Here is a 21,107-nt window from a genome sequence, read left to right as displayed (position 1 = left end):
CATTTGGAAATAAAGACAATAAAGACAACATGAGAGGTCAAAAATTGTTGCAAAGGCGAAAAGATTGTTTTCCTTCATGCCAATTTCCACATTTCCATTAATTAATTCCTTTAGTGAGACCAATACGCTCATAGTAGCAATAAGAGGCAGCTGCCACCTGATGGCGCTCAGACACAGTGAGCATGAGATGGTCAGAGATGTTGCAGTGCAGTTGAGGCTTTAAATAGCAGTGATGTGCTTGTAAATCTAAGCACTGTAGAATCATGAATCACCATCCACAGGAAACAGTTTAATCTACTCAGGGATGTAGAGCGTGACATGCCGGCAATAAATATTTCACTTTCATACAACACCCTGTGTCGACTGATTAACCATGACTTTACTGTTGCAGCTAAAACTGAAGAGATTACCCATAATTCACTCCTGTTCCAGCCACACTGCACTACTTCCCAGTTTATTTTACATACCATGTTTACAACCCTCTCACTGATTAAAAAAAGTGTTGAACTGTTTAGTCATGGTCATGCATTGTCCTTGGGAATCCTCCCCAATAAGCTAAATATTCCCAAAAGCACTCGGGAGAAAATTGAAGTGGCTTTATTTTGCTTATAAAATATGTAACGCCCTGCCCAAACATATAAGAGGGGCGGACACAGCAGACATTTTAAATGCTGAAAAAATTACCCTTTAACAACTCTTCCAGTTCCTAGGAGTCAGTGTATTGCTTTTTGTTTCTTTATTATTGTTTGGTGATTGCCACGGAGTGCATGAGGTTATATACTGTGACACTTCATCACATCCTGGTCAATTCTGAGATGAGTCTATGCATAGTGAAGTCCTATTTTAGACCAAGACAGGCAGTAACAAACCATGAAGGCAGCCGCAGCCATTTACAAATTCAAAGACCAGGATGGAACACATTAACCCTTAAATACTGTTCATATTCTGTCAACTCATAGTCTGGAGTGGGTTCAAGTATTACTTTATAATTATTCCCTATACCAAATTTTGAGCCACAAATGTATTTTACATCCGTATTCATCTTATAAATCATTAATAAGTGGGTGATTAAGCCTTTATTTATATTTCAGAGAGCAGAGCGTGTTAACTTTAGATTTGACATTATTCATTTACATACATTACACATTCACAATCACACTAGGCTATATGATGATCTTGTTTTCTAAAACAGAAGAACAAAACTGCTATATTATTTCCATGAATTTTATCGAATGTTGTGTAAGTGACATTTTTAAAAGGTATGTTTCATTATAACTAATAAAACCTTTAAGTGACACATAAACCACATGCTCTCTTTTTCTGTCAATTTCACATGATCGACTCATTAGGCAATTCAAACTAACAAAAAATCTGTTGTAATTTGTTCTTACAACTTCTCTGAAGTCATTGGGTTCATTCACCACCCAGACCCCTCAAAGTGTTGTTGATGATGTCAGACTTTTTGAGATAACACAGAAATTTTTATTTGTTTGCTGCTTCACCATTTTTCATATTTAGCACACCACCTTTGGCTGAGGAGCTAATGGAATCAGATCTGACCCAGCACTAGTAGTCTGATTGTTTTATCTGTGACAGATCCTAGCACCATCTGCTCAAACTATATCCTGTTTATTCTGCATGTGACATCACCACAGATGTCTTCTTCATCACGACTGTCAGCAAAAGTTCTCTGTAATGGATTCATTTTGATTGTGACAGAATATTGATTCATATAGCCTATTTTTGTTTTTCTTTGTGTTCTTGATTGTTTCCTGTTTTTCTCCTCTTCTGCCTTATGTGAACCATTAAACCTCCTCCATGTTAAAATGATATGAATTTGTGATGAGCTTAATTCCCTAGTGTTTTGACCTGCATCATTGTATAACGAACATGTCCCCTCGGTTTTTGCAATGACATTGCTATACAATGATGTAGTTACAATAGGTTGCTTTAGCAACTAACTATAGCAGAAACAACAAAAAATTTCACTTCATTTTATTGCTAATGTAGGTAAAGTGAAGCACGAGGGTGCATTCATCACTAATAGTAGGCTGTTAAATTAAGTTTAATCATATGACTAATGTTCCCATTGTGGACTGCCTAAAAGGTTTGTGCCTACCCAAAACCATTTGACACACTACTGAATACATTTCTATGGGAAGCTATCAATGCCTTTAGACCAGCATGTAATAATACCCAACTTTACAACTGTACAGGTGTAACTTTTTATATAACTCCTGTTTAAATTGTATTAGGCTTATGCATAATTAACGGTGTGGTTGCCTAAATCTCTAACACAGCTGCAACCTTCATCAGGTAACACAATCAGTTTGCTGGTGAGTACATTTTCTTTTCTTTTAAATTTATGCAATGTTTTAAGTTTTTTTGCTAGCGGAAATTAGCATTAGCATAAGAAAAATAGCAACAATGACAACGTTTTTGGTTGTCTGAGGTAACACAACACACAAAACAACAATTAGAACAATATTTTAACAGTAACAACAACCAGTTAGAGAGAGTTAAGAGTTCAGAAATTGCACTTACTCTATGAATGACTGTTTGGGGGTCGTATTTTCGTTGCTTGTCAAACAGAAGTGGTAGAGTTGGCTGTGCTTGCTTCTTCAGTTTAGTTGCAAGTTGAGTTTTCTCTTCTTCACTCTGCAAATGTAAGAGAAAACAACACGTTTGAGTAACGTTAGCTATCAAAAGGCTGCTAGCCGCGGCTAATGGCTAATAAAAAACAACCAACATTAATTGAGCATCAAGCTAAACGCGGCTAGCGCTCCCTAGTAGCGTGCTAGCCATAGCTAATCACAAAACAATTAACATTAATGCAGGCTACCGGCCACGCTAACATCACGGGAGCTTTACTAACCTGTCCGAATTCATCATGAAGCCCAGGGTGTCGGGGGAGCGTACATATGTTCCCCGGGTCCTATGTTCCCCGATCGCGGCTAACTCTGCTGCTAGCTCGGCGGCTAACTCATCTGCTAACTGGCTAACTGTAGACAGGATCATCTCTGTTCCCCGGTCACATACAAAGCGGGGAACATAGGACCCGGGGAACACAGGGATGATCCCGATGTGGGTCCTTCAGATGCCAAGTTAGTTGTGACCAAGACTCTCTGGTCTGGCCTGCAGCCGCACTGGCCATACTGTAGCAGCAGCAATGTGCCGGATGCTGGCTTACCTGCTGCACTACCTGTCTAGTGTGCACGCACTGTTGTATGGATACCTTGGCAAATTAGTATCGTATCCGGATACACCGTTTGAGTATCGATACTTTTCGGAGTATCGATATTTTTGACAACCCTACCATTGCTGATGCGAAAAACACAGACAAGGTGGAATCATGGCCTGTGCCACGGTCCGCTACACAGGTGCGTGCCTTTCTGGGGCTCTGTTCTTACTATAGGAGATTTGTGAGGGGTTTCGCTCAGCGAGCCAACGGTGGTCCACATATGACAGGGAGTTGTGGGCGATAGTGTGGGCTGTTCGTCATTTCAGACACTACTTGGGTCTTCGCCCATGCACCAGTAGGACGTTTGTTGGGCCTACGATGGCTCCCCATTGATAATGACAGAGCGGGGTGTCGCAGCCGCTGGCCCTGGAACTGGACCCATATGACTGAGTAATTGTGCACAAAAGTGGGGCTCAACACACTAACGCGGATACTCTTTCTCGCAGACCCGACCTCAGTGCAGAGCTAGTGGACGGTGATATCTCTTATGCTATCCACACCCTTGTGCACACAGGCAGAGGCGGTAAGTAAAAGTACTACGGTCAGATGTCTACTTAAGTAAAAGTACTGAAGTACTTGTTTTTAAAAGTACTTGAGTATCAAGAGTACAAGAGTACATTTTCTAAATATTGCATTACTACTGCCACAGTGCTTCCATTTATGTATAGAAATGTCCTAGATGGAGTTATGACAAATGTTAATGTTCATAACTTGGAGAATGTAAAATTCTCTCTCTCTCTCTCTCCCCCCCTCCCTCCCTTCCTTTCCTCCATGGTTTCGTGTCTCTCATCTAACCTGACCATGATTGGTGATTGCTGATAGGCTGTCCCAATCAGTGGTGCCTGCACAATCCAATCACGTTAAGTAACGGGTACTCACGGTTATGGATAGAAATGTAGTGGAGTAAAGAGTACAATATTTGCCTCTCAAATGTACTTGAGTAAAGTCATGAGTACTCCCCAAAGATGATACTCGAGTAAAGTACAGATCCCTCAAAACTGTACTTAAGTACTGTACTCAAGTAAATGTACTCCGTTACTGTCCAGCTCTGCACACAGGTACCCAGACAGTTATGGACAATGACCCCAGCATTGTGTGCACCGTAGAGACTCCCGCCCTCACCACGGCCCTTACAGCGGGCCCCAGCTCCAGCCCCAGCTTCTGTTCGCCTTCTGAACCCCAGGCTCGTGCAGACCAGGCCTTAATCTACACTCTGTCACACAACGGCTCCTATGTCAGTGAGCTCCAATAGAGTGATGCTGACATCGGACAGGTTTTGGCCTGGCTAGAGGTTGGTCAGAGACCCCTTAGGTGGAGGTTGAAAGATGCTAGTCGAGGTTTAAAGAGGCCGTGGCACGAGTTTCCCTAGCTGACTTTCATTGATGGACTGTTGTGCAGAGTTGTGCGGCTGTCTGACAACACAAATGGTGGTCCTTGCTGTCCTGGTCCTCGAGAGTCTGGGACACCTGCATGGCACACCTTTGACTGGTCTTGGGATGTGCCAGACGCATACGTTACTGGCCCACTATGTACAATGACATTAAGACTTGGTGCGAGCAGTGTTATGCCTGTCAAAGGAGGAAGTCCCCAGTACCCCGACATCATGCCTTCACAGGCGGAGAGGCCTTCCCAACGTGTCGCAGCCGACATACTCGAATTGCCGGTCACATCTAAAGGCAACTGGTATGTTTTAGTTGTTGAGTACTATTTCACTAAGTTTGTTAACCTGTATGCCATCTCTGATCAGAAGGCCACCACAGTTGTTGAGTGTCTCTTTCAGAGTTATATTTTGGAACATGATGTGATGGAAACTAGGGGTGCAACGGTACAGGTAACCCACGGTACGGTCCGTACCTCAGTTTTTGGGCCACAGTTTCGGTACGTGTTTCTCTCAAAATGATCTCTTTATTTTGCTTGTCAGCAAAAACACTTTCCTTTCAAGTTAACAGTTACCAAACACAACACTTTCAAATGGTAAACTGCCTCTTATTCCTTGACTACTTGTATACACTATACAGTAGCATGAAATATGATATATAATAAAAAATTAATACACTGGGTTGGGGAAGGGAGTGCGCGATCGGTGTTGGTCCGGTGGGCGGGGGGTGCGATTGGTCTAATAAGCTGCAACACACCGCTATAAGAACGTTGTGCTCTCATACGCGCTGCATTGATAGTCACACACACAGACATACGCGTGCGCAGTCACTCACTAGTGCTTGCTCGATCCAGATTGTGGGAGATTGTAGCTCATTTGCGGGCGTCAGGGAGCCGCTATCAAGATGTGGGAGACTCCTGCATGTATTCAACGGCGAAACTGAAATTAACCCACACCGGAGATTTGAATGAAGCTAGTGCTTCTTAAAACTTTTCTCTCTCAACTCCTCCACTAGTGCTGGCCATGCCTCTTTATTTTCTTTTTTCCGCTTCTGTGTGAGCTGCACTTTGAACCCGGCTCTAGTTACAACAGTGTGAGAGGGGGTGAGTGATTGGACATTAACTCACGGGGAGGGCTTTTCACCTGCCTGGACAGGCACACACACACACACACACACACAGTGGCCTGTAAAGCATCAATGCAAAATGAATTGCAAAACCGAAAACCCGCGATCCATAAGGTTTTGTATTGTTCCGTGCAAAACGGTTCAATATTTTACTGAGTACCGTTGCATCCCTAATGGTAACACTGCACACAGATATGGGGAGACTGTTCGAATCTGAGGTGGATTTATCCAGGATGTTGGGTGTGAAGAAAACCCATATTGGTGGAGAGATTTAATAGGACACTTATCAAACAGTTGGCTAAAACGCTCTTGTCATGTGATGGGGAGTGGGACTCTTTCTTGTTGCAGGTTGCTTTTGCTTACAGTACCAGTGTACACTCCAGCACAGGGTTCACACCTTACTTCCAAACACACAGCAGCCCTGCAGGCGTGTTCCCCTCTGGCGAAGACAATGACTGTGTTCTTGAACCAGGTTCTAGTTCTGATGATTCCCCTGCAAGGGCCCTTGCCCCTCCTAATATAATAATAAGATCTCCCGGGCTGGTAGGTCATCATTTCTTACTGTAAGGGGGGACGCATGTAAGAGTTGGATGTAGCATATGTCGACTGGTCATGCCTGGAGAGTTGGACGCAGGGCTGACGTCATCAAGGGGCGACGTTATTGTTAGGTTGGTTAAAAACGTGTGAAGAAGTTAAATAAATGGAGTGTGGTGGTCCTCTCCAAAAGAGTATATGTTCCTGAGTTTTTGACAACAGAAGAGTGACTTTAAAAGCCCCTACACCTCGGACTTTACATTAGCAATATCACAGTTAACCTTAGAATCTAAATTTTCCATGCTAACCAGGTTAGCAGTTATGGTTAGGGTCAGTTTCATCCTGTCGTCCAAAATATGGCGACAAAATTCCAAGGTGGCGACAGTCAAAATGCAAACTTAAAGGTTCAAAACGGGAGCCCACAAACTTATAGGTCACGTCACGGGCACGTTCATTATTTATTTATTTATTTTAATTTTTTTTTTACAGGCTATTGAATATACACATGCATCTCCTTGAGGGTAATTTCTATGTGGTATTTGGAATAAGTAGGCTGACTTTGGTTGTACAGTATTGGCAGCTATTCAACAGGGCCATCCAGCTCCTCTGCCAAATAGAGTGTATTGGATGCTATGGCATTATTTTGTTTTGTCAACCTCCCACTTAATAGATAGACAGATTAGCATCATGCTCAAGGAAAATACAAAGCTGACACTCAAGTGAATGCCAAAGGAAACATTTAACACACACACACACACACACACACACACACACACACACACACACACACACACACACACACACAGGGAGAGAGACTGTAAGTTGGAGTTTAATAATCAGCAAAGCAAACACATACTCAAACGTATCATTAGAAATACTACCTAATTTTGTATCCACATAGGCCACAGTATTGATTTTTATGTCATGCCTTTTTGCTTGACAGGGTGGGATGGATCTGCTGTTAAGCTGTTTGAAGCGGGCATCCAAGAATATGCATCCTTAGTCTTGTCATATGGTCTCTTTGTTGTAGGCTTTGCTGCACGTTACATTGCAACATTATCCTGCAGAAGGATGATGTTGCAGAGGAGGAATGTGGGGTGGGGGCAATGAATTAGATAGAGAGAAAGACAGTTTGATGTCAGCGCTTCTTCTCTCTGATGTTGAACAGTGGGCGACAGAGAGCACATATGATGTATTGCTCTCTGTAGCCCATGAATAAAGATACAGTGTGTGTACAATGGTAAGTAACCTGTTGAGATGTCAACAAAGAGATGAAACTGATATTATTTTTCTTACTCATCGCCTGAAGGGCGTGACTCATTACAGTTCCCTCTGACAATATTGACATTTTTTCTCACGTTATAGTTGCACTAAGTAACTTGTAGTAAAACTATATCAATAGATTTGGTTTCACAATGGTCTTTTGCATTACAGTACACATTATTAAGAGTTTTTGGTTTTACAAAACTTGATTCAGACATCGAAACAGAAACCAATCACTGTGTTTCAATCCTACTGTCTGCTCACTCATCTGACACTGAGTTGCTGCATCAAACATCCATGCATGTCCTCCTGATGATGGAAAGAGGGAAAGTGGTGAAATGGAATGGGAGGAAGTGAACATGCAGTTTTTATGAAGCATTCATGTTGTTGATGTTTTTCGCCCTGTCTGCTCCTGACACTAAAGCATGATGAAAGTAGGCTGGTGTATATGTTAATGTAATGCACCATGTTTCCATGCTGTCTTCACATCAGCCTTCGGTAGTCAAGAAATGACCAAGCTTTGCAAAGAATAACACCACAGAAGAATGAGCACTCAGATATTGTATGTTAGATAAAATATGATGATGATCCTTTTCTGTTTTACAAGCTTTCATCTCACTGTTCTTTCTCTCCATCTGTCTCTAGGAGGGAGGTGCCATTGAAAAGCCATGGTCAGAAGGAGGGAAGATGCAATAATTTTTTTTTTTGGAAGGCATTCTGCATCTTTTGTACCTCACCCTTGCAAGATGCAACAGCAGCTATTGTGAAAGAAAAGCACATGGAAACTGTGGAGAAAGAGGCAGAATGGCAGGAAGAGGAGGACATTTGACAGATAAAAAAGATCCGCAGCAGGATCCCCACCGTGCTGAACACACGACTGCGTGACTGGTCTGTGCAAGCAGAGAGAGAGAGGAAGGTAGGAGAGAAAGAAGGGGGAGGGGAGGCAATTCAGCGCAGTGCAAGCTGACTGGATGAGTAGCAGTCGCGGCACAGGCAGCAGCAGCATCAGCACCACTAGCTGTAGCATCTTTCTCCCTGGCTGCTGGAGGCTGTCTTGTGGCTGCAGTAGCATCTACATCATACACACACACACACCCAAATATCTGGACACAGACCTTCCCATTGCTTGCCTTAAGCACACACATGCCGTGGTGGCCACCAGAGAAGACGTAGTAAGTGACGGGGCTTGGGGGACAGAGGGACACAGGAAGAGGAAACGGGGACGACTGGTGGTAGTGCAAAGGAGAGGAGGGCTGGAGCAACGGTGATAGGAGTAGCAGCAGCAGCAGTAGCAGCGGCACCATGGCGCAAGCCGCCAAGCAGCTCCGCAAAACCAAGGACCTCGCTGAGGCCGCCGCCCAGGAGCAGCGGGAGAAGGAGGAGGAAAAGATAAAAAAGAGGAATCGATCCAGGGACCGCAGGCGCAAGGTATGGCCGGCTGTCTCAGGAGACAGGGGAGGTGACGGTGTTTCTCACACCCATTCTTAACACCCCCTTCCCTTCCACCTCTCTGTCTTCATCTCTCGAGCAGTCTCTCTTTCTCAGCATCTATTGTGCAAGATTGGTGAGGATTCAGTTACACATGTATAATTACACAGTTGGTCTCACGGCCTCAGCTGGTGTGTGCGTGCGTGTGTGTGTGTGTGTGTGTGTGTGTGTGCAGGCTAACCAGTCAAGCACATACGCTCTGGTACAGGTTGTGTTTGCCCGGTCAGATATGTGGCTAGTGTGTGTGTGTGTGTGTGTGTGTGTGTGTGTGTGTGTGTGTGTGGGGTAGGGTGGGGGGGACGGGTGGAAAAGCAGGCTGATGATGATTGTTATGCCAGTGGATGTGTGATCATGACAGGCTGTTGACTAAACAGCCTAGCAGGCGATGTCATTTTTTTTTCTTTTTCATGTCAAGCTTTTTTTGGGGATCTCAGGCTTTTGTTGGCACAGCTCATTCATATTAATACACAGTGTGCAGCCCATACATTTAGCCTACGCATTTTTATGCTGTTAATCACATCAGCATTAAGGTGAATTAACTCCATTCTTTGGTCTTTCCCATAAAGCTGTTGTTGGTCTTACATCTGTTGTCTTCCCCCATATTACTGATTTTTTCTTTTCATTGGGGGAGCTATAAAATGGAGGGGAAGATGGAGGTAGCTACACTCTAATAATAGATGCAATTTTAACCCATCTGTATACCCTTTTTTGTGACATGCTTGTGGTGCCTTTGTTGTTCAATCCAGAAAAATATGTTCATGATTGTAGAAAATTCACATTTAAACTAAACTAAGCAGACAAAACATCCTGTGGGCACGAGAGCTCTCCTTCACCCCTCTTCTCACTTCTTCCCTGCACTCTCCAGCTCTGGCTGTGCCTTTAGGTGCAGATTTTATTAGGGTTGTACTACCCTTGCACTCAGACTTGCCAGCACTGAAATGATTTATGAGAATAGATTATATTATGAATGATGCTTGTTGAATGGATTAAAGAAACTATTATGGATTGTATCTTTTAAAATTTAAGAGTATTATGCCTTCTGCAGAGATTTAGTGCTCATTGCAACGTCAGCTCCCAATTGTTCTCTGTTCCTCCTGCAATATTTCTGTGGGCACATATTGATGTGGAGTAGCAACAGAGGATAGACGGGTCTTTTTATATTAACTCTGGGAGATGTGTGTGTGTGTGTGTGTGTGTGTGTGTGTGTGAGAGAGAGAGGGAGAGCGAGAGAGAATGAGTGTGTGTGAAAGAATGAGAATGTGTCAGATAGAAAGAAAGAAACAAAGGAAGAAAGCCAGTCCAAAAAAATTGCATCTGCAGAGAGAGCTGGGATGCTCATGGAGCGTAATCTCTTTTCTCCTCTAATTTATTTATCATTCCTTCGGCGTAGAGCAGATTTTTTTCTCCTTTTTGCAAAGCTGTTTGCCACACAGTTTGGTTTCAGGAGTATATTCAGCCTGTTTTGCTGGTTACAAACTAAAAATGTAAAAAAGTGAACCTAGCTGTATAATGGCAGTGAGTTGTAGACTGTTATCCCTTCATGCAGTCTGCAGTAGTATTTCTTCAAGTATTTTTTCTCCAGTATTATTTATTTTTTATCATTAATGTAAAATAATCAATTTTACTTAGCTTTTAGTTTTCAAAATACATTATCAATTTATGTGATATGGCCTTCATAATTGATGATCTACCACACTAAAAAAACTAACATAAAATATGGACAGGTAGACATAAAGATGAAATTGGATATTGTGAGGCTACAGAGATTAGTTTTAAGCTGTATACATTTTGCTGAACTGGTTATAGTGAGACTAGCTAATAACTTTTAACTGACTGCATTACACTATTGTGGCCAATGTTGTAAAGAGCAGGACTACTTAATGGTGAAATAGTATTTACAAGATGTTTGCATTATTGTATGTAATCTTGGTTTTTGAAGTACCTTGATCTGTCAGGTATGGAACTTACTGAAGAATAATCATGTATTCATCATGCATATTGACGTAGTATATACATTTATCATGTTATAATATCACATAAGATGCTGTATATTGAATGAAAGATCTCACTTAATGGTACGAATACATTTAAATCTTATACATAAAATTGTATATTAGCTACCCAAATCAATTACATCATTTGGTGGTTTTAGGTAGTCTATAAGTACTAAAATCCTTTCTGACAAGCTACTAATAAAATGGTACACATAAATGTCTAAGTGGAAGAGTTTGTAATTTTCACTGATCAAAATATAAAAAAGTGAGCTTAGTGAGCTTATAATCACTGCAATGCAAACAAAATCAAGATATATTATGGCATTATTAGTGTTTACTCCATGCTACAGCACTTCCATCCACAGATCTTTGTGCTGATAACATTCACTACTTAGCCTGCGTTTATTTTACTGCCAGTTGTTATGTTTAAGATTACATTAATGGTCCTTTGTGGTCAAAACCACTTTCGATGTCAGTTGGCTCAGTACAGTATGTTACTGCCACTCAAAAAAATATGCAAGCCCAAGTACAATTTATCAGCTCATCGAAAAATAAGTATTTAACAGTTTCTCTTAGTGTGTTTGAGCCTGTAAGGCAGAGTACTTGGTCCAAAGGATTTGCTGTTGCTATGGATAGTTTAATTTTATTGACAAAATATTTCTATGTATTATTATTTTTAACGTAAAAATAAATAATTATTCTTGTTAATTATAATAAGAAATCACTGAAAAACAATGTTTTATAGTCATCATTTGCAGGATTTCACTGACCTTGCAAGACAGCTGGATATGCAAGATCATGAAATCTTGAGATCACGACATCATGAGACCATACGAGAATCCATATTGTCAGGCTTCAAATTATGCCGTTTAGACCAAACGTGGTCCTATGAGGATTCTCACATGATCTCGTAAATCCAGGTAAATCCAGCTGTCCTGTAAGGTAAGATGGTGGTAGAGAGTGATTGATAGATGGTTCATCCAATCAGCTGTCAAGTATTATTGAAAGTGTCTGCCTTTCTCCAAAGAGTTTCCAAGGACAACTTATCAGATGATTCTCTTAAACAAACCATTTGATGCGTCAGGCTAAGATTTCAGTTTAAGGCTCATTTCAAGCAATAGTCAGTCCTCCACTTTCATGTAAAACATTTGGAAATTGTTTTGCTTGGTCTTTTACAGTTATTTTTGTCAGCAAATGAGAAGCGGTTCGCTTTCTTTATAATGTTTTTCACCTGAAGTGTGATATGGAAATGCTGACTTGTCATTTTGGTTATTTTGATCTATGGTTTTGATTAGACGGATGCAGGGAAGGGCGACGATCGGTAGTTTAATTCTCATGATAAATCCGCACTTCCCATAAATCTTGTCACTTCCTGTTTTTGGCACAGGGTTTGTTTTGAGGAGGAGAGGTTGATGATCCTTGCTAACTGTGAATGTTATGTGTGAGTTATTTTTGTTGTTAAAACAAGTTTTGTGTCTCATTACAATGTATAAGCATTACATTTACAATAATATTGATATTAAAAGCTTTCTCATAATACTATTAACTATGGAGAAGAATTTTGAATCTCTGGTTCACTACTTCTGTTTAAGTGGTCTTTGTCCCACTTTTTCACCTCAATCTTCAACCTTGGCACTTTATCTATCTGTCCACTGTGTATCTCTCTCTCTGAATGTGTCTTTCTTCCTCCAGTAGATTGTGGTAAGGAAGCAAGTCAAAGAGACAGAGAGGGAAAGAGGAGGCAGAGGCAGGTCTTAATGTTCTGGAGATGTTAATTAGTTCCATTCGATGTAAATCAAACTCGGCAGCATGGCATCTCTCTTCCCTGCGCCTCCCCTTGCACAAAGGTCATCCACTACAGTGCCCGCAGAGATCCTATCATAACTCTGGATAGACTGGACAGTAATGTAGTTAGGAAATCTGCTAAGAAAGTGCGGGGGCATTCGGCTACCTCTGCGGGATGAGGTGGCTGCCATACAGCTACAAAATCCCAGGTTTAGAATAGATATGACCTTTGTCAAACACGCTGTCTCTCCTTATTTGTCCTGTCTTTCTTCACATAGCTGAAATTGAGAAAACATCTTTGACAGGAGAACAAGAGCAGAAATGTCACAGAAGTGAACCAGAATATTAAATACGGATTTACTTTCATGTGGTAGGTTTTTAGTTTTATGCATAGGGGTGAGTGGTGCCATGTTGTGTAAAGGAGTCACTGTGATCAGACCTGATGTCTTGTTTGCAATTGCATTATGAATCAACTTTAATATTTTTCTTCTTAGCCTACAGAAAATAGTTACATTAGTTGCTCATCGAGAAATAAAGTCAGCAAGCGGTCTTAAATGAAGCTAAATCTAATCAGACTCATGTTGGCAACAGTGGCGACTCAGAAAAATGCAGACTGCCCAACAACTGCAATTCAAGGCTTAGCAGGATATCATATTACTGTGTTTCTGCCTATAGCCCCATACTATACCAAGGATCATGATCTATCTGACCATACTGTGGTCAGTATGTCTCATATCATTGATCACTGCTCTCTGTTTACTGGTCACTAGTCACAACAACCTTATGACTACCATTGATTTGTGCTACAATTACTAAAACGTCAATTGAAGTAGAATACATTTCCAAAGACTCAGACATAGATTTGGACCTTTGAATTGCAGCAACAAGTGTGCAAGTTTGAATTCCAGAACAGTTTTACACATAATTATAAGGCTGTGATCAAATAAAAATGGTCACGACATGTGCTAAACCTTGAATAATGCAAATGAGGAAGTACATGCTTGGTCATGGTCATGTTGTGCTAGTGATTGTTTGGGTGCCTTCTCAGTTCCTTGTAGCCAATGGGATCAAGTAATCTGGGACCTTTTTTTTATTGTAGTAGCTCAGCCTGCGAGTCCTCGGGCTTTGTACATTTTTCTGTTTCCTCCAGACGTGCACTTTATACAATGGATCCAAAGATCTACTAATGGATAGTGTGTGCTCTACTCGCTATGAGCTCTGTGTGTCTGTCTGTCTGTGTGTGTGTGTGTGTGTGAAATAGCAAGGCTTCAGGGTATCTCATTCCACTTTTATGTAACCTTATGGATACCCACCCCTCATTAGCCAAAACTCTCCTCTGTTTCTCTGCCTCTTTCTGTTCCTCTGTGTCCAATTTTGTCCTCAACAAAACAGCTCACAGGACGACGGCATCAGAAACACTTTTCTAACTTTGGTAATTAAAAGTTTTATCATCTCCATGAATGAATAATTACAAATATTTTTAGACAGGAGGGAAATTAATCCCCATTTGACTATTTGAGCATTGGATGCAAACTAATGGATCATTTAGGTAATTCAGCTGAAAAACTCTCAACTATGCTTTTAGAATAACATCTCATCATAAAGTGCTTCTCTGATCATTATGAACTCCACAAACATTTGAACTGATTGACCTCAGTTATGAGAGTATTGTACCGCCTGAGTCACATGACAAATCTCTATGTATTTGGCACGCTCTTTAGGATACACAGGGCAGCACTGATTAAAGGCATGTATCACTTTTTATTTAGCTGCTGCCTCTTTTTAAACTAGCTGTCAAACAATTGCCGTTCTCGTTGCACTCAGCGAGTCTTATACTTTAAATACAGCATTGTGTGCTCCAGATTTTGACTAAATAGGTGGCTTGAAAAGAAAAGAAACTTTTTCACTGTATTAGTGCTGGCAAAAACTTGATTCTTCTTTTACTGATACTTTTTCGAGTTTGTTTTGTAGTGGGTTTGCTCTGGTATACACTGCTTCCAGGAAATTGCCGTATGACATTACAAAAGCTCTGGCCCTCTTCTGCCAACTCTGCTTTTATATGCTACCAAACTAACTACCAGCGATGTACACCGAAGATATGGCTTGGGGGCTTCAGGGCTTGTCAGATTCATTCAATCATGTACCAGAATCAGACAGCAGGCTCAGTGCCTGTTAGCCTGTTAGCATATGAATGCTATTTCTGTGGACAGTGGAGTTTGGTGAGGCTAGCTGCCATTTGGTTGACAGTTCGAAAGCTTGTATTGCTTGTTAGTGTAAAAGTGGTTTAGATGCATTGTCTCCTGTTTCTTCCCTATTTCTGCTTCTGTCATGATATAACGTATAAAATATTTATTTATGGCTATACGAGAAGTGTAATTTCCATAAGCAACCCTTTCAACACACTTAGTTGATTCAATATTAAAATAAAAAATTAATTAAAATTAGATTTGCATTGCTGTCTGTATTGCTGCTATAAAATAAAAGCACACAGAGCACTTTATTAGGAACATCTGTGTAATCTAATAGCTAACAGCTCTGCCATACTTTTATGAAGCTTGTACAATTTCAGTTTAGTTTGCACAAGTGCTCCTAATAAAGGGCTTGGGCAATGTATACAGTATATCTCAGCATACCTTTATGTTTGTTATTTTAAAATGTACTATTGAATCCGATTTCAGGTGGTATACAGGTTACAGTGAAACCCTTTAACAATGGATCAGTTCTTGAAAATCTTGATACAAAGACACATGGTATGCATTATTTTTGTAAGGCAAGAGTAATAAGCGTAATAGAGTAGGCCGGTGCCTATTCAAGCACTTTGACTGAAGGGAGAGTCGGATGAGCCAAGGTCGAGCAGAGCAAAGCAGCACTCAGCCGAGGCCGAAGCAGCCACAGGCTATATTTACCTGCAAGCCTAGGATTACACTGCATCTGAGACCAGAGCTACCCATCTATCTACACACCACTACTGTGTACTAGCTGAGCACCTGCTCCGATACTGTATCTGATGTTGCCCCGGATCTATACCTGCTCCCGACAACACAGCAAGATTCCAGAATAGAAGTATGATGGCCGATATTTATCAGGCCTCTTTCACAGCTTATCTTAACTGTCACATATTTTGATGTGGAGATCACAGTGATTTTAACATGCTTTGTCAGACACCATTGATAAATATCAGCAAAGTCATTATGCTCTATTAATGCAAAATTTTGGTACTCATTGCAGCGGTGTTATTGGAATTCTGGTACATTAAAGGTGCAATACAACATTCAGCCCCACTAGACGTCAGCAAACAACTATAGTTATGTAATGGCCTCCTGAGCAGACAATGAAGTCACACTCCAATTGTGTTTGTTATAATCCGAACTTCACTCTTTTTTGTTTTGATAGCTGGTCCAGCCTCTCATGTATGTTAGTACGTGTGAGTTCCTTTCTGTGCTCCTTGCGTCTGTTTTCAAAATGGCGGTTGGGTCACAAACTTTCTCACATTAGAGCTAAACATTTTAGCTAAGAAACAGGCAATGTGGTAACAGAATATTGACCTACAGTATATTTGATTAGCACTGCCTAGTTTAATCTGAGTTTGTGAGCAGTGTGTTCAGATCTCGGATGTATTATAAGTGCTGGATACTGGACCAAAAATTTCACCCATTCAGTCTATTAGCCTATGGCACAGACAACCAAAAATAAGTTCTTAGTTTCCGGGTTGTCATACACAGTGTGTTTCCCCCCAGCCCCACCTGCAAGTTCCTACTAGGCCCATAGACTTTACATTGTGTTTGTTTCAAATTCAATGTCGGCTCAACAAAAGTTTTATAAACATAATACCTTCATAGATCTAAAATTCATAATAGAAAGAGTCATAATGACCTTGTCTGCTCTTCGAGATGTCCTGTCAAATGTTTTACAGATGTATCTTTCACAGTGATGCTCTATTGGGGATAAGCTTTTTGGGCTGCAATACTGCAAGTGGCCACTGGGACAAATTGGCTGATGGCTGAGTGGCGACTATCCAGCTCTTATAATACACCTATGGCTCAGATGCCACTTTCTTTTTTTCCTCAACTTTATTGTCTAAACAACAAGCCTCTGGTGCTCTAGTGTGGAACTAGTGGGGCTGAATGATGTTTAGTGTGTGAATTTAAAATGTGTTGAAATGTATTAATTATTTTCATATTTTATAAAAAGTAAAGTGTTGGTACTTTTCAGAGCAATATCGATACAACAGTTCCTTAAATATACTGTGTAGAAATTGGTCAGTGCTTTTCATATTAGGTGTGTCATCTTATGTACAGATAAAGTGTTGGTGGATACTTTTCAGAGCCATGCCTATAAGTCACTTAAACTCAAAGTCAGTCATACAATTTTATACAATAATATAAAACCAAATCTATTAATCTTATACTTTAGTTCTAACAAGACTGTATCAAGGTATTCTAGAAACTCTGAAAAGACACGAATCTCTTTATTTAGCCCCACTCCGTGATCTTACACCTTTTCCCTAGAAAAGTGGAAGATTAATTAACTGGGTAAAAATAACTACATTTTGGGAGCACCCTCTTAGTTTAAGATGATGAACTGCAACATCCCCTGTCGTATTCCGGCTGGGGACTTTTTCTCTCCCTTTCTGTCATCTCTCTACTATCTGTGATAAAGGCAAAAAGCCCCCCCCCCCCCCCCCCCGCCAAATACTGTATTAAATTCCACATCTTAAATGGTTTGATTTAATAATTTAGTGTTGGTCTTTAAAATAATTATGGTTTTGGAGAGTGCTTGAGTTTAATATTTTTGTTTCATTATCCTACATAGTTATATGTGTTCTTTTTAGAGTTTCCAAATTACTACCTTTTGAACTCAAACCATGAGCCAGCTGTGAAGCAAAAAAAAATTGTAAATGTATTATATTGTAACTTTAGCACTGATTACATATTACATATACAGTTTTAGTTTTTGCATTGTTTTGTAACACTAGCAACAGTTGTTGAATGATGGTAGGATCAGAGAGTCACTTACCAATGACCCATTAGATAAACATGCAGTCCTCAAGATCTTCAAGAGTCGCAGCTCCTCTGCCAGCCTGCACTTGCTAATCAGAGCATCCATCATCATCGTTAGCAAGGCCGACCAGTGTAAATCCCCAGTGTGTAGAGGGAGGGGAAAATAACTGTAAATCTTTTTAGGAAAAGTTCATTGTGACCCTGGGGTCAGGTGGCAGGTGGTCTGACGTGACTGATGTTACCATGGTGATAAAAGTGTCACCTCGCGCATCAGGGTGATGGAGGGATGAGGAGATGGACGAGGACATGCCATGGTCGGCGATAGTGTCTAAGTCGCCGCACAGATCTAGAGCTAGACACAAAATGCTGCAGGAAAAATTGCTTGTTACCTGAGCGACCCTCTCAAATTGCTTTGTGCTGCTGACTTTCATTTCAACTCAACCTGCTTTACATCAGTAAGAGAACATGAGTTGGACATAAATTGTATTCCATTTTTTTCTGAGATTTGTATTGCATCCCAAACCAGAACAATTTCACATCAAAAGGGATGTCTGAAATACACAACACTTAAAAAAACACATATATCATTTCCACAGTTGACCTACATACAGTATATACCTAGCTAATAGTAATGATTCATTTGACTCATCACAGGTCATTAGCAAAGTCAGTATGAGTGAGCGCTGTTAATTCCAAAGAATCATTAGAGGGGGAGTGAAAGTGATAGAGACTGGCATCATGCCACACACACTCATAGGCACGCAAAGTGCACACCCACACACACACTTAGAGCTGGATTTTGCCATTATGTAATGGAATTAGTGCTCCTCAAGGTCTACATGGATCGTGTGGCCTGCAGGAGCCCGCTAATGCACTGAAGCAGCCGCTCCGAGGCACACCCTGACTCCATCACTTTCCTCTGCTGGCCTAAACAGATTTTACAGTATGTGTGCCGGCTAATGGATGCAGTGTGTGATCAAAAATCAAGGATTTTATGTAGCTACTGGTGGTGCTGTGAGATATTTCCATTATAGTTATGATTCTAGACATATTGAATTACAAACTAAATAATGTGTCACATCCAAACGGACTTGAATTTAATTTTGCAGCGTGGACAAAGATTGATTTTGAATCTGATAGTAAAATATACATGGATTATTTTCTTTGAATCTATATAGTTTAGTTTGAGTTAAGATCTGCTGCTTACAATATTTTCGTTATTGTGTTGGATAATGAACCCAGGAACAGAAGAAAAGTTTTTAACTCTTTCAAAATCATTATGATTAATCCATATTAATGTGCAATAAGTGTCTGACTCTTGACTTTCTAACCATGTTCACTTCACTGTATTTTAGAACATTAGTAATATGGAAGTACAATCTCTGCTTCAATTGTTGTGACATTGCTTATGATTTATTTGATACTAACCAGGAGAATGCTGGGAAACTGAGCTTTATTGATTTAATTCTATATTTTATTTAGTTAATCAATATTACAATTGTAAGTGTTTCTCACTGGTTCAGATGGCCTGGCATTTCGGACATTGTTTTCTGTTTATTTGTTTGTTTGTTTATTTGTGTTTTTAATGACTGGTTTTTAAGACTTCTGATTAGTCTAGAGCTCTGGGTCTAGAGAATGGGACTCCTCTCTGCTGTGTGTCCACTACAGCAGCCTCAACTAAGTCTGAGACTGGATTCACCCTCCCGTAAAGCAGTGAACCAAAGCGTTTCACTGAACCTGCTGCTCCCATCTCATTCTGGCTGTCACTCTGGCGACCTGAGGATCACTGAATCTGCTTTGCCTTGCTCTGCACTTTCGAGAAATTTGCTCATCATTGGCTGTTTATCAGCCCTTCATCTGTCCTTCATCACCACAACAATTGTAAGCATCTACCATGCTTCAACCTCAGAGTTGATGCCCAATTAAAGTTAGATATTTATTGACTGTAATTAGAGCCTTGGTCCCTAAGTTAGTTTTATTCCTACAACTGATTAATCTGCTAGTTATTTTCTCGATTAATCAATTAATCATTTAGTCACAAAATGTCAGATCATAATGGAAAATGGCTAATAGAATTTTCCATAGCCCAACAAGATGACATGTTCAGTTGTCTTGTTTTGTCTGACTAACAGTCCAAAACCCCAACATATCAAATGGTCAGTCATTTAAAAACACTCAAAAACAGATTCACATTTGAGAAGCTGGAACCAGCAAATGTTGGCATTTTTACTGAAAGAATGACTCAGAGAGGTATTCATTCAGTTCACTTACTATATTCCTTTTTGAAACAACATTTTTCCACTGACTTTAACTTATCAAATTTTAATCATACATATTATTAAAACAGCAGGCTTCAACCCAAACCTACAGTAACCTTAAAATTCTTTGCCTGTAGATGACATTGTAAGCTTTCTGTAGAGGGCAATGAGTACTTTGCAAGGCAGAACTGTTTGAAGGAATGCCCAAAACATATATTATTGATCGTGGGGTTAGACTGTTTGTGAAATCACCAGCCTAGCAGCAAGTATAGTTTTCTTTTTTGGTTGTTTGTTTTAATTGAAAAGTGAGGTATGATTGAAAAATGATAAATTCTTGATGGACTGAAAATGTCTTCTGCTGTATGACCTTTACTTCATCCATTGAGGCATGCACAGGTGTGGGGTTTGATTGGTTGTGTGTGTGTGTGTCTGTATGTCTGTGTGTGTGTGTGTGTGCGCTGTCCACGAACATAGATTAGTTATTGAGTGATGAGCTGGAAGCGAGAGGAGTCGTTCCATCTGCAGTCAAGCAGCAATCCCTGTTAACACATCACACCCCTTCTCATCACGCAGACACACACACGTACGTACACACACAAGAACAAACACATCCAAATAGAAGAGAGTCAGGTTAAAAAGGAGCATTTTTATCTTTTTATTGTAAACAGTATTGGCTTTCTGGGTGTGAAACTACTGAAAATGATAAAATAAAATATCAGCACTTTCCAAACAATACTGCCGGTACCAGCTGCCATTCATTCACTGATATCACTTTGCACTCTCAGCTTGCATCAGCACTCATTGATGGCACCCAGGGCTGGAGACACGACAGCAAGAGGAGATGGCCAAAGCAAACTGAAACTGAGTGTTTCTCCTCAGTCAACTCTCAATTGTCGTCCTCCCCCAGCTACTTTTTTTTATTTTGCATTTCTACCCCCCTCCCGTGTGAGTCTCGTTGCATTCATGATATGTATGTAGCAAAAAGACACCAATCGACATCGATAAATATTTCCCTGCACTATCCTCCCCTGTTGTCTACT

The 21,107-nt window shown here is 40.6% G+C and overlaps 1 protein-coding gene across 1 annotated transcript in view; it reads left to right on the top strand.

Annotated features, from left to right (window-relative positions):
* The first annotated feature begins 8,844 nt into the window (after positions 1-8,844).
* ank1b (ankyrin 1, erythrocytic b) overlaps positions 8,845-21,107 on the top strand; it is a 67,498-nt gene continuing 55,235 nt past the window's right edge. The window contains exon 1 of the mRNA XM_053339917.1: positions 8,845-8,970. Within this exon, the coding sequence (XP_053195892.1) occupies positions 8,845-8,970 (126 nt within the window). The remainder of the gene's footprint in view (positions 8,971-21,107) is intronic.

Source organism: Scomber japonicus, chromosome 19, assembly GCF_027409825.1.
Source record: "Scomber japonicus isolate fScoJap1 chromosome 19, fScoJap1.pri, whole genome shotgun sequence".
Lineage (NCBI taxonomy): Eukaryota > Metazoa > Chordata > Actinopteri > Scombriformes > Scombridae > Scomber > Scomber japonicus.
This window is presented reverse-complemented; position numbering and strand designations above follow the sequence as displayed.